Source organism: Bos javanicus, chromosome 5 (genome assembly GCF_032452875.1).
Source record: "Bos javanicus breed banteng chromosome 5, ARS-OSU_banteng_1.0, whole genome shotgun sequence".
NCBI lineage: Eukaryota > Metazoa > Chordata > Mammalia > Artiodactyla > Bovidae > Bos > Bos javanicus.
Window position 1 is genome coordinate 67,993,568 of NC_083872.1, and position 12,617 is coordinate 68,006,184.

The 12,617-nt window shown below is 43.6% G+C and overlaps 1 protein-coding gene across 1 annotated transcript in view; it reads right to left on the bottom strand.

Annotated features, from left to right (window-relative positions):
* NT5DC3 (5'-nucleotidase domain containing 3) overlaps positions 1-12,617 on the bottom strand; it is a 71,012-nt gene that overhangs the window by 35,892 nt on the left and 22,503 nt on the right. Inside the window, exons 2-4 of the mRNA XM_061417117.1 lie at positions 9,855-10,039; positions 1,526-1,600; positions 1,003-1,058 (exon numbers count right to left, since the gene is read on the bottom strand). Coding sequence (XP_061273101.1) covers positions 1,003-1,058; positions 1,526-1,600; positions 9,855-10,039 — 316 coding nt within the window. The remainder of the gene's footprint in view (positions 1-1,002; positions 1,059-1,525; positions 1,601-9,854; positions 10,040-12,617) is intronic.

Genomic DNA, 12,617 nt, shown 5'->3' on the forward strand with positions numbered 1-12,617 from the left:
GAAGCAAGCAGAGAGGGATCGTAATGAGGTTAGGAAAATGAGGCTGGAGACAGGGCTGCATGTGCGGGAGGGCCAAGTCCTCAGTCCTCACAGCAGGGACAATGTCCAGAATTAATAAGTTAGGAAACAGAAGTATGAGCACATTATTTAGGAACAGAAAGAAAATACCAAATATTTATACATATGTATAAATGTATAAATATTTATACATATGGTAAAGAACCTGCCTTCAATGTTGGAATCCTGGGTTTGATCCCTGGGTTGGGACGATCTGCTGGAGAAGGGAAAGGCTACCCACTCCAGTATTCTAGCCTGGAGAATCCCATGGACAGAGGAGCCTGGTGGGCTACAGTACATGGGGTCACAAACAGCCAGACACGACTGAGTGACTAACACTTTCACTTTCACATACCTATATACACACACACACAAACCACAATCCTCAACAGCATCCCCAAATTTGAGAATTAGAAAAGGCAAAACCCTTTATTTCAAAGTTACAAAGATCTCTCACTGAGCTCAGTACTTCTACTATTCTAATAAACAGGAAGAAAAGAGACAATGTTCAAACTACTCAACTATCATGGTGGGAACAACCTGCCCCCACCATCCTTCCCCACCTCCTCTGCAGGACCCTCACTCAGGGGGCCACCATCACCTCTGGAGAGCTCGCCCTCCCCAGAGTCCTCGAAAGTGGCCCCCAGTGGCCTGAGCACACAGCCATCGTAGCCTGGGTCACTGTGGACTGCACACACTGGTTTCCTTGTGTGGATTCCCACCTACATTCCAAGCCCCTTGAGGACATCCTCACAAGCCAAACCATTAGCATCTAACACGGTAGTGGCCCGATCAATGTTCCTGAATGACGGATGGAGCGGGCAAATGAATGAATGCTTTACACACTGCAGGCCCCCAACACTAAACAGTCAGGGAGTCTTGAAAGCCAAAGCACTTTGCTTACTTGAGGGGGAGGGGGTTAAATTTACCTCCTCCTACTCTTACCTGTAGACGGTTCCCAGCTGGATATAATGAAAAGCATCAATCTTCATCAAGACCGCCTTCAAAAACACAAGCACATGCAGGTAAATTAACGCACCACAAATTGCACATTTAATGAAAGTTCCAGGTGTCACTGTGAATCCTATCAACATTAAGTCATCATACACAAAGAAACACACTGTATGTTTTTGAAAGGTTTGCTTGCTAATTAAAGCACTGTGCAGCCCATTAAGGAAATGACCTGTCTGCAAAAAAAAAAAAATATGACAACCAGCTCCTCCTCAAAACATCGAAATTGACTATTTGGACATAAGTAGTATTGCCCAGAGGCTAAATGCATTCATGTTCTTCCAATATACAGCCTCCTGAAAAAGACTTCATCCAAAAGAGTTTTGGATAATTTAGTTCTGCAGCCCCAGAGAATATAATTTCAAATCAATTTATGCATGCAGCAAAGAAAAGCACCAAGAATACATTTTATTCCTGAACGTGCTAAACTGTAGAAAAACATGAGAATTACACCTACCCGCTGCACGTCATAATGCAGTCCACGAATTGCAAAGTTTGGGTCATACTCATACTTCCTGATTTCCACGGGATACTAAGAAGGAAGAAAGGAACTGGTTTTAGCTAACGATGTACTAAGGTCAAGGTCAAGATAGCATCCACACTTGGCCTTTGTTCGGAGGTTGAGGAGGCTGGTGCACCTGGGTAGGAAGCTGTGGTCAGAAAAGATGGACCGCAGCTGGCCTCCTGCTTCAGGCCAAGTGCCTCCGGGCCACAGAGCCCCCTCCTCTTTATCTGCCCACACACAGGGAAGGCCTCAGCCCCCCAACCTCCCCAGTCTTATATTCTCCCCTCAGCTGCAGGAATCCCTTGGCCATCAATACAGCCTTCCTCCCCCTGGGGCCAGAGACACCCTCTCTCAGCACATGGTTCCCTGTTATGGCTCCAATGCTGGTTCAGAACGCGTGGCCTGGCTCCCCTGCTATTTCCTAGTCATAAACCTGTCCCTCCCACTACACAAAAATCCCGGCCCCTTCTTTTTTTTTTTTTTTTCCCAGCCCCTTCTTTATCCACTACTTTCCTCTCTCCCCAGATCTCAGAAGTAGAATACCAGTGACCCCACTGGCAGCAGGCCCCACCATGCCCATTTAACAGAAGGGACCTCAGAGACTTCTGATGAGACAACCTGGCCCAGGCCACACAGCAGGGATGTGGAGGGGCATGGGGGTCAGGGTCTCCCCACTGCCCCTGCACTCAGAACATGGACCTACCAGCCAGAATATCCACTCCTGAGTCCAGGGAGGCTGTGTCCCCACGATCTCCCAATCATAATGGAATCTGCTTATGTAAAGGCCTAGACAACCATCAACCAGCACGGCAGCCCCTCTGCGTGACTGCACTGCCATCTCCTCGTGCACAGCCAAGGTCATGCGTGTGCGAGAACACCTCCTGGAATCACCAGGCTGACCCACACGCAATGAGTAATTCCAGCCAAACTGCAGGGAGCGCTGAGTCAAATGTCACATTTGAGCTCATTTATCTAACACCCTTCACATGTGCCAAGAAATCACTCAATGCTATTTCCACTCCTGGGCGTTTCCAAGAATCCTGCACACAGTGTATGGTCCTTCATTTTTACTAATACACTTCACACACAGACACACATACACGGAAACTCTGGTTGGGAACACCATTAACAGTAACATCTAGTCGAGGAAGTCAAAGACGCTCCCATCAGCCAGGAAGTGACACATTTCTCCAATGACCTATGGCTAGATTTTCTGGACTCATAGAGCTTAGAAAGTGCCTACCAGCCAGAAAAACATGACTCACCCAACGTGTCATGAAAATGACTGGTGTCCCTGACAGCAGAAGAACTATAAACGATAAAAGACCTTTACTTGGGGTTTTATTAAAAAATCTTCTGATTTGGGCTTTGTCTGGGTTTCCTTCAGTTCCTAGATTTGTTCTCATTCTGAGTGCAATCTGGACAGGCTAGTGTGTGCAGGCAAAGATCAAAGTTTCCCCTTAAAATGCTACAGAACTGTCCTTTACAGCTTTAAGTAAAGTTAATACTAAAATGCTGCAGAGAAACCCAGCAATTCCCTGTGCATAATTTCTAAAATCCTGTAGCCTGTCCACGTGGCCCCCTTCCTGGATAATCAATCACGGAGCTCTGGAAAGAGCTGCGAACCTCCACATTACAACACTGCCTGTGAGTTCCTGAGGTCCCAATGCCTATAAATATGATATATCTGCTTTTCAGAGGTCTCAGTTTGATATTTAAAGTAACCTAAATTATGAGTCTAATTAGAGGAGAGCAAAAGCGTATAGAAACAAAGTTCTCCAAGATCCACACAGAATATGAAGCCAGGACAAAACTACCTGCATCATGATACTCTCTTAACAGGTGGAATTCAACGAGTATGTCAAGTGTTTACTGAGCATGTACCTTGTGCCAAGGCCTAGGAATGCAGTAGTGAACAAAACTGACACCATCAGGACTTCCCTTGCGGTCCAGTGGTTAAGACTCTGAACTTCTGCCACAGGGGGCATGGGTTCGATCCCTGGTCAGGGAACTAACATCCTGTATGCTGTGCGGCATGGCCAAAAAAATTAAAACAATAACAACATATCAAAAAAAAATTTTTAAAACTGACACCATCTCTGCCCCTAAGAAGTTTCCATCCTATGGTGGGCAGGCAAAACAAATCAACACTTGTACAGTGCTTCATAGTGGTAAGTAAAGGGTTTGGAAATCTGGCGGAAAAAAAAAAATAAAGAGCAAGGCTTCAGGCTACCCGGAGCCAGGCAGGACATTCCACCAGAGGAACTGGAAAGCACAGAGGCCCAAAGGTAGGAGCGTGTGTGGCGGTTCAAGGAGTAGCCAGGTGCCTGCTGTGGTTGGAGTGCAGTGAAAGCAGGTGGGAGGAGGCGAGGCAGGTGAGGAAGCCAGGGTCCAGGAGCACTGGAGGCCTTCAGTGTCACTCCAAGCGTGATGGGAAGGCTCGGGGGGATTCTGAGTCCAAAAGTGAAATGACTAGTGTTTAAAGGTTCACTCCTGCTGCCGAATGGAGAACAGACTAAGGGGCATGAATGGAAGCGAGGGGCCTAGTTTAAGGCTACTGCACCATCGGGTGGGAGGTGATGGTGGCGTAGACCAGGGTGGAGGCAGCGCGGGAGATGAGAAGTGGATGGAGGCAGGACATATTTCCATTGAATATTCTTCTGAATGAGTGAAAAGAGAGCTCACAGCTGCAGAGACTAACTTCCTCTCATACAGTGCAGCACCCGAAGGGAGATTAAGAGTCATCCCTGGTTCGGGAAGATTCCACGTGCCATGAAGCCACAATTACTGAAGCCTGCACCCTAGAGTCCGTGCTCCACAACAAGAGAAGTCACTGCAATGGGAAGCCTGCGTACCACAACGAAGAGTAGCCCTCCCCCGCCCACCCCACCCCACCCCTACCACCCCATCCGCCCCCCTCACTGCAGGGACAGAGAGCCTGCATGCAGCAATGAAGACCCACCACAGCCGAAAAAATAAATAAATCTTTAAAAAAAACTCTCACTCTCTTTTAACAAAAGACGAGAGAATGGATAATTATGAAGAGGCTGGAACATTCACATCTGCTTTTAGGGAAGATGCTAAATTGCAAACTTGCTGCTCTATTACTGTGCATCTCAAAAGCAGATGTCTCTCATCTTCTCAAGTACTTTTAGTCTTTAGCAGAAAAAAAAAAAAAATGGAACCACACTCAGTGCTTCCAACAGCATCGTGGAAGAATCATTTCAGATCCAAAACCAGAGAAAAATTTGCATAAGCATAATTGCCTCTATTAATATGTCTGATATAATTAGTGTTAGGACATACTTCTTTTATTAAAGCAACAAACAGACATAATGGGAATGAAATTTCAACTATCTTAAATCAAGAAGCTTTTCCAATCAGAATGAGTATACCTTTCTTTCCTTTATTTCATCTCTCTTTGCCCTCAAAGTTCATAAATTTTTAATCTTCATGAATATTTTATTTTTATCTGAACAATAAACCCATAGGATAGAAAGAAAAGGTGTTACTAATCCCACAAGGGCCAATGTAAACAGAAGACAGCATCTGTGCCTTGCAAACAGACAGACTGAAGTTCAAATTCGAGGACTTCCCTGGTGGCCCAGTGATTAAGACTCCACCCTTCCAATGCAGGGGGCACAGATCTGATCCCCAGTTGGGGAACTAAGATTCTACACGCCATGTGGTTTGGCCAAGAAATAAATTAATGAATTTTTTTTTGTAAGTTCAAATTCTGGTTCTGCCTTCTTTCTTGTCTTGTGGCTTTGAACTACTAGCTGGACTCTGTAAGTCTCAGTTTGCTCAACTGTAAAACAGAGACACTATCTGTCTGCAGGGCTGTCACGCAGATTAGCAATAACAGTAGCAACAGCTAATAACAGTAGTAATAGTTAACCTTTAATGAGTGTTTTCTATGTGCCAGGCACTTCACATAAATCAACTCCTTTAATTATGACAATAACATTGTGAGGAAAGTACTACTGCTGTGCCCATTTCACAGAGGACAATACTGAGGCCCAGAAGCATTAAGTCTGTTACTCAAGATTACCTAAAGGATAAGTAGTAAAAGCCAGGATTCAAAATCCAGAAGTCAGGCTCCAGAGCCTGTGCTTTTGGCACCGAGCAGACAATGAACAGACAGGGTGCTGTTAGCATAATAACTTTCATTTTATAAGTAATATCACAGCAATGATATTTTATTTTTTTTAATAAGTTTTATACGTAATGTCACAGCAAACACTGCAGACGACCTAGAATTCAAACACCAGCTACGGTGCAAGACCCCTTCAGCTCAGAGTGCAAGACTCTCCAGCAGGGAGGTGGGGAGATGGTGGGGCGAGCTGGCAGACAGGCCAGCAAGGGCAGGACCACCTCACTCTTACTCTGCTGCCATCCTCAAAGTCAAGGGAAAGGTCCGTAGGTTAGATCGAAGAGAAGGGAATCTCTTGAACAAATGGAGATATGCAGCTGGGTGAAGAGTAGCTAGATGAGTTTACCTCTGATCAAGTGGCCATAACTAAAGAGAGCCTGGTGGGTGAGGGAATGTTACTTTGGGCAAGCACCATTTCTGCATTGTGAATAAGGACAGATGAGTTTCTTATTAATCCCACTGACAGCCAAAAGCTGAGGGGAATCAGGAAATACACTGCATCAAATGGCAAGGACCCAGAACTTATGGACCCTTTAACAACAGTACTGAAGGTCTGCTATCCAGAACCAGGAAGCCGATGGTCACCCCCTGTTCCACACTAGTCAGACCCCACCTGCAGGAACAGCTTCAGTTCGGAGCCTCATACTTGAGGGGGATAAACCAGAGGACACACAAAATGATGAAAAAGAAAGGAGGTCAAAGGGGAATGGCTGGGAAAACCAAGAATAATCCAACTGGGAAAAGAGAAGACTGGAGGGCATAACAGTCCATTATAACACCCAGCCCGTGACTCAAATAGTCAGGTAGAAAACATTCGTGTTCATGATTTAGGTTTCTAGGCTACTCATGTCCACCCTTGCTCACCCCCAGCCCACCTCTGTGGATAAACTCCTTCCAGACTCCACTGAAATGTCACCTTCTTGGCTCTTTCCTCAGGCAGGAGGAATTCCTGCAGAGAAATTCTCTCGGGCAGAGAAAACTGTTCAAACCATCCTCCACACAGGTCTAGCTCTCTGTTCAGATGTCTGTAGGGCTCCACCAGGTGGTTCAGTTCAGTTCAGTCGCTCAGTTGTGTCTGACTCTTTGCGACCCCATGAATCGAAGCACGCCAGGCCTCCCTGTCCATCACCAACTCCCGGAGTTCACTCAGACTCATGTCCATTGAGTCAGTGATGCCATCCAGCCGTCTCATCCTCTGTCATCCCCTTCTCCTTCTTCCCCCAGTCCCTCCCAGCATCAGAGTCTTTTCCAATGAGTCAACTCTTCGCATGAGGTGGCTAAAGTACTGGAGTTTCAGCTTTAGCATCATTCCTTCCAAAGAAATCCCAGGGCTGATCTCCTTCAGAATGGACTGGTTGGATCTCCTTGCAGTCCAAGGGATTCGCAAGAGTCTTCTCCAACACCACAGTTCAAAAGCATCAATTCTTCGGCGCTCAGCCTTCTTCACAGTCCAACTCTCACATCCATACATGACCACTGGAAAAACCATAGCCTTGACTAGATGGACCTTTGTTGGCAATGTAATGTCTCTGCTTTTGAATATGCTATCTAGGTTGGTCATAACTTTCCTTCCAAGGAGGAAGCGTCTTTTAATTTCATGGCTGCAGTCACCACCTGCAGTGATTTTGGAGCCCAAAAAAATAAAGTCTGACACTGTTTCCACTGTTTCCCCATCTATTTGCCATGAAGTGATGGGACCAGATGCCATGATCTTCGTTTTCTGAATGTTGAGCTTTAAGCCAACTTTTTTACTCCCCTCTTTCACTTTCATCAAGAGGCTTTTTAGTTCCTCTTCACTTTCTGCCATAAGGGTGGTGTCATCTGCATATCTGAGGTTATTGATATTTCTCCCGGCAATCTTGATTCCAGCTTGTGTTTCTTCCAGTCCAGCATTTCTCATGATGTACTCTGCATATAAGTTAAATAAGCAGGGTGACAATATACAGCCTTGACATACTCCTTTTCCTATTTGGAACCAGTCTGTTATTCCATGTCCAGTTCTAACTGTTGCTTCCTGACCTGCACACAGATTTCTCAAGAGGCAGGTCAGTAGGTGCCCAATATGCTACTGGAGATCAGTGGAGAAATAACTCCAGAAAGAATGAAGGGATGGAGCCAAAGCAAAAACAATACCCAGCTGTGGATGTGACTGGTGATAGAAGCAAGGGCCAATGCTGTAAAGAGCAATATTGCATAGGAACCTGGAATGTCAGGTCCATGAATCAAGGCAAATTGGAAGTGGTCAAACAAGAGATGGCAAGAGTGAATGTCGACATTCTAGGAATCAGCAAACTAAAATGGACTAGAATGGGTGAATTTAACTCAGATGACCATTATATCTACTACTGCGGGCAGGAATCCCTCAGAAGAAATGGAGTAGCCATCATGGTCAACAAGAGAGTCCATAATTCAGTACTTGGATGCAATCTCAAAAACGACAGAATGATTTCTGTTCATTTCCAAGGCAAACCATTCAATATCACAGTAATCCAAGTCTATGCCCCAACCAGTAACACTGAAGAAGCTGAAGTTGAACGGTTCTATGAAGACCTACAAGACCTTTTAGAACACCCAAAAGATGCCCTTTTCATTATAGGGGACTGGAATGCAAAAGTAGGAAGTCAAGCAACACCTGGAGTAACCAGCAAATATGGCCTTGGAATACGGAATGAAGCAGGGCAAAGACTAATAGAGTTTTGCCAAGAAAATGCACTGGTCATAGCAAACACCCTCTTCTAACAACACAAGAGAAGACTCTACACATGGACATCACCAGATGGTCAACACCGAAATCAGATTGATTATATTCTTTGCAGCCAAAGATGGAGAAGCTCATACAGTCAACAAAAACAAGACCAGGAGCTGACTGTGGCTCAGATCATGAACTCCTTATTACCAAATTCAGACTTAAATTGAAGAAAGTAGGGAAAACCACCAGATGGAGGCTTCATAATTTACCTGCCCACAGGACAGACACCTCCACTAGACTGCTGGTTCTCCAAGGGCAGCACCTGTGTCCTACTCACCTTCACCCTGCCTGCTCCATGACAGCTCAGCACAGAAGAGACACTGAGTAAAGGATGAAGGAATGTGTGAAGGGACAAATGAAGGAAAAAGCAGGTATCAGTGGAAGAACTCCCCAAGTTCAGAACACCTCTGGGAGGGATGCCCTCCAGTCACCTCTTGGAATGCTGTGGGACGTTTTCAAAGGGCCCTGGTCCAGACGACCTCTGAAGATGCTTCTCATCCTGGTTCCTGAAATGTATTCCAACTAGACTAGAGAAAACTACGTTCAGTTTAGAGTGTTTCTTTCTTCCTTCTTTATTATAAGCTCTCAGCAATACTAAGCATCAGAAGACATTCAAATATTCCTTATCTAAGAATGCAATTCAGTTCAGCGATGAGGGCAGAACACTGCCCATGATTTGAAGAATTCCTTCTAACCAGAAATTAACAGGCTGCCCCTTCATTAGACTTTGGGAGGACGTGTGTCACTTGCTCTGTGAGACAGCATAGTGCAAATGACCACGGCTGAATCTCCACTAATGAGTAACTTGGTACAGTCTTCTATCAGAGACATCTAAAGATTTTTTTAAACATACAACTACCTTCCAGGTACAAAGTTTCAGTTAGGCAAGATAAATAAGTTCTGGAGATCTATTATACAGCATAGTACCTAGAGCTAACAATATTGTATTCTATACTTGAAATTTGCTAAATGGGTGTATCTTAGCTAAGCACTGCACCACACACACATGCATACACCCAACAATAACAATAAAGGGAGCAGGAGGAAACTTAGGTAAGTGATGGATAGTTTATGACCTTGATGGTGATTTATACACTTATCCCAAAACTCAATGAGCTTTATATATATATGTCTGTATATACATATGTATGTGTATATATGTGTAAATATATATAGCTTTTTACATGTCAATCATAACTCAAAAAAGTATTTTTAAAAAAAAAACTATTTTCCAGATAGTCATTTGGAATGGAACCACATCTACTCATACATTCAGCAACAATTTACTAAGTAACATCTACTGTGCTGGGCATGAGGCCAGGTCAGCTCAAATCCCCACGGGGGGCGGGCGGGGAGACTGGAAGTCCCTGTGCTCTTACCCGGTGTTCGTTGATGAGAAGGTCCCGAGCAGCATTAAATATCAGTGTGTGGAGGTGTTTTGAATAAAACACCAAGGTGTAGTCATAATCAAAGCCATAGATTTCAATGTCTGACAGGCTCATCTCATTGTTTGAGAAGATGGCATCTGGATTTAACAAGTTGTTCATAATCGAAGGAACCAGTTCTAGAAGTAAAGGGGGAGAAAAGACGTTACACCCTATGATAAATAAAAGTTAGCATGACGTAAACAAAATGAGTAAATTACAGCACAAGAGTAATTAGCTTTACCTTGAAAACATGATGCTAAGTGAAAGAAGCCAGTCACAAAGAGTTGCACACTGTAGGACTCGATTTAAATGAAATGTCTAGAACAGGCAAACCCCTTGAGACAGAAACTAGATTGAGTGGTTGCCTAGAACTGGCAGGATGGAGAGAAACAGAGTGAATGCTAATGGGCATAGAGTTTCTTTGGGGGGTGATGAAAATGTTTTAAAGTTGATTGTGGTGATGGCTGAACAGTGGCTTTGATGACACTAAAACCCACTGAATGGGAAACTGAGTGAGTGAATTGTATGGTAGGTACATGACATCCTAATAAGACTGTTATAAAAAATAATTTGCTTCGACATCACAAAAAAATTTGTTTTTGTTTATAAAAGAATATATGCCAGTTACAGATTTTAGAAGATAGAGAACCATGTAGATAATTAAGTATCACCCATCATATATCATCCAGAAAAAACATTGTATGTATTTGCTACTGATATTGTTCTATGTATATAGTGTACATAGGTGACCTCACACTGTACACACATCTTTGTACTCCACTCTAATATTCTATCATAATGTGTTCTATCATTGCAGAGTTTCTGAGAATATAACGTTAAACCATCATATACGACTGGTATATTGCTCCAAATCAGCCTTTTACCCATACACATTTATGACTTTTCCTATTTAAGAAACAAAAGCAAAAAAAAAAAAACCCACAGTAATAAGTACCTTCAGATGTTCACCTTTGCCTTTCTGGTGATTTCCTCCAGATAGATTATTAGAAATGTAATTAACCCCAGGATACCATCAGGGTCCCCTGGATTCAATGTTAGTTTCGAGTTCCTGTTTTAAGCACTTCTATTTGTAAGGATTGCTATTTCATGACTTGTATTCTTTCTTGCAGGTTTTTCAAAAACTCATCTTGCTATACAACTTTCATGAGTTCACCACACCCTTTTAAAAATCTAAGATGCAAGATGGGAGGTCAGTGACTTTATTTTGCAACATCTTGAAACATTTTGCTATTTTACCATGGCAGGAATCATTTCACCACTGTGCGTAAGGAAGGTGCGGGTGGGTGTGTACTCAGTCGCTTAGTCATGTCTGACTTTTTGCAACCTCCTGGACTATACTGCAGGCTTCTTTGTCCATGGGATTTTCCAGGCAAGAATACTGGAGTGGGTTGCCACTTCCTTCTCCAGGGGATCTTCCCAACCCAGAGATTGAACTTGTGTCTCCTGCATTGACAGGAGGATTCCTCACAAGTGAGCCACCTGGAAAGCCTATTTCATCATTATCCCTCAATTATTCCCAACCATGATTTTTAATCTGCTTGCCAATGCAGAAGACATGCATTCAATCCCTGGGTTGGGAAGATTCCCTGGAGAAAGAAATGGAAACCCACCCCAGTATTCTAGACTGGAAAATTCCATGGACAGAGGAGCCTGAGGGCCTGTCCATGGGGTCACAGTGTCAGACACAACTGAGCAACTGAGCGTACACATACACAAGAAAGCAAGAGAATGACAGGAACTTGGCCAAGATATTGCAAAAGTAAAAGAAATTATCACTACAACATCACCCTTCAGTTTCCTCATCGCCCTGCCTGAAGTATCGCATCATTTTCAGGAAAGTATATCAAAGAAGTCTGAAGATACCATCTTTGCTGTCATTTCCTTAGCTTTCATGAAACACAGTTGAGAATTCACTGTGTGGAATTCTATTTTCCACCCAGAGTGGCAAAAAGCATAAACCTGTCAGAAGAAAGCACTTCACAATTATCAGATGAGTCAAAAGATGAACACAAAGATATAGAAAGCAACTCTCTAGAGTCTAGTAATGATGGAGAAATTAATCACATAAGTGAAACAGACTATGAGTCTTCAATAACCACATCCCAGATGAAATTTAGGATCAGAGGCTGCATACTATATTTTTAAAGACAATGAAATATGATATTGTCATCCAGTCATTTCACAAGTAGTTATTTAACACAAAGAACCTCCTCATGCAACATTCTGTGACAAGCACACAGACCATCCCATTTTGCTAAAAGGATATGGGACAGCATTCTCTCACTTTTTACAATGCTTGTGCACCAAAAATTTACCTGAAGCAGTTCATCAATAGACAAATGCTGAAGACAGGTGACTTCATGGAAATAGGTACAAAACCACCAACACACGCACACAGAAAGTGAACTGGCCACATCTTATGAATGAATTGAACTGTGTGTATTCTACTGCTCTTTACATTAATAAGAACCACTTCTGACTCCATCATAAGAGCTAACACTTATTAAGGTCTTATATTTACTAAGATCTTAACCATGTATTAGGGGCTTCCCTGGTAGCTCAGATGGCAAAGGATCTGCCTGCAGTGCAGGAGACCTGAGTTTGATCCCTGAGTTGGGAAGATTCCTTGGAGAAGGTGATGGCAACCCACTCCAATATTCTTGCCTGGAGGATTCCACAGATAGAGGCACCTGG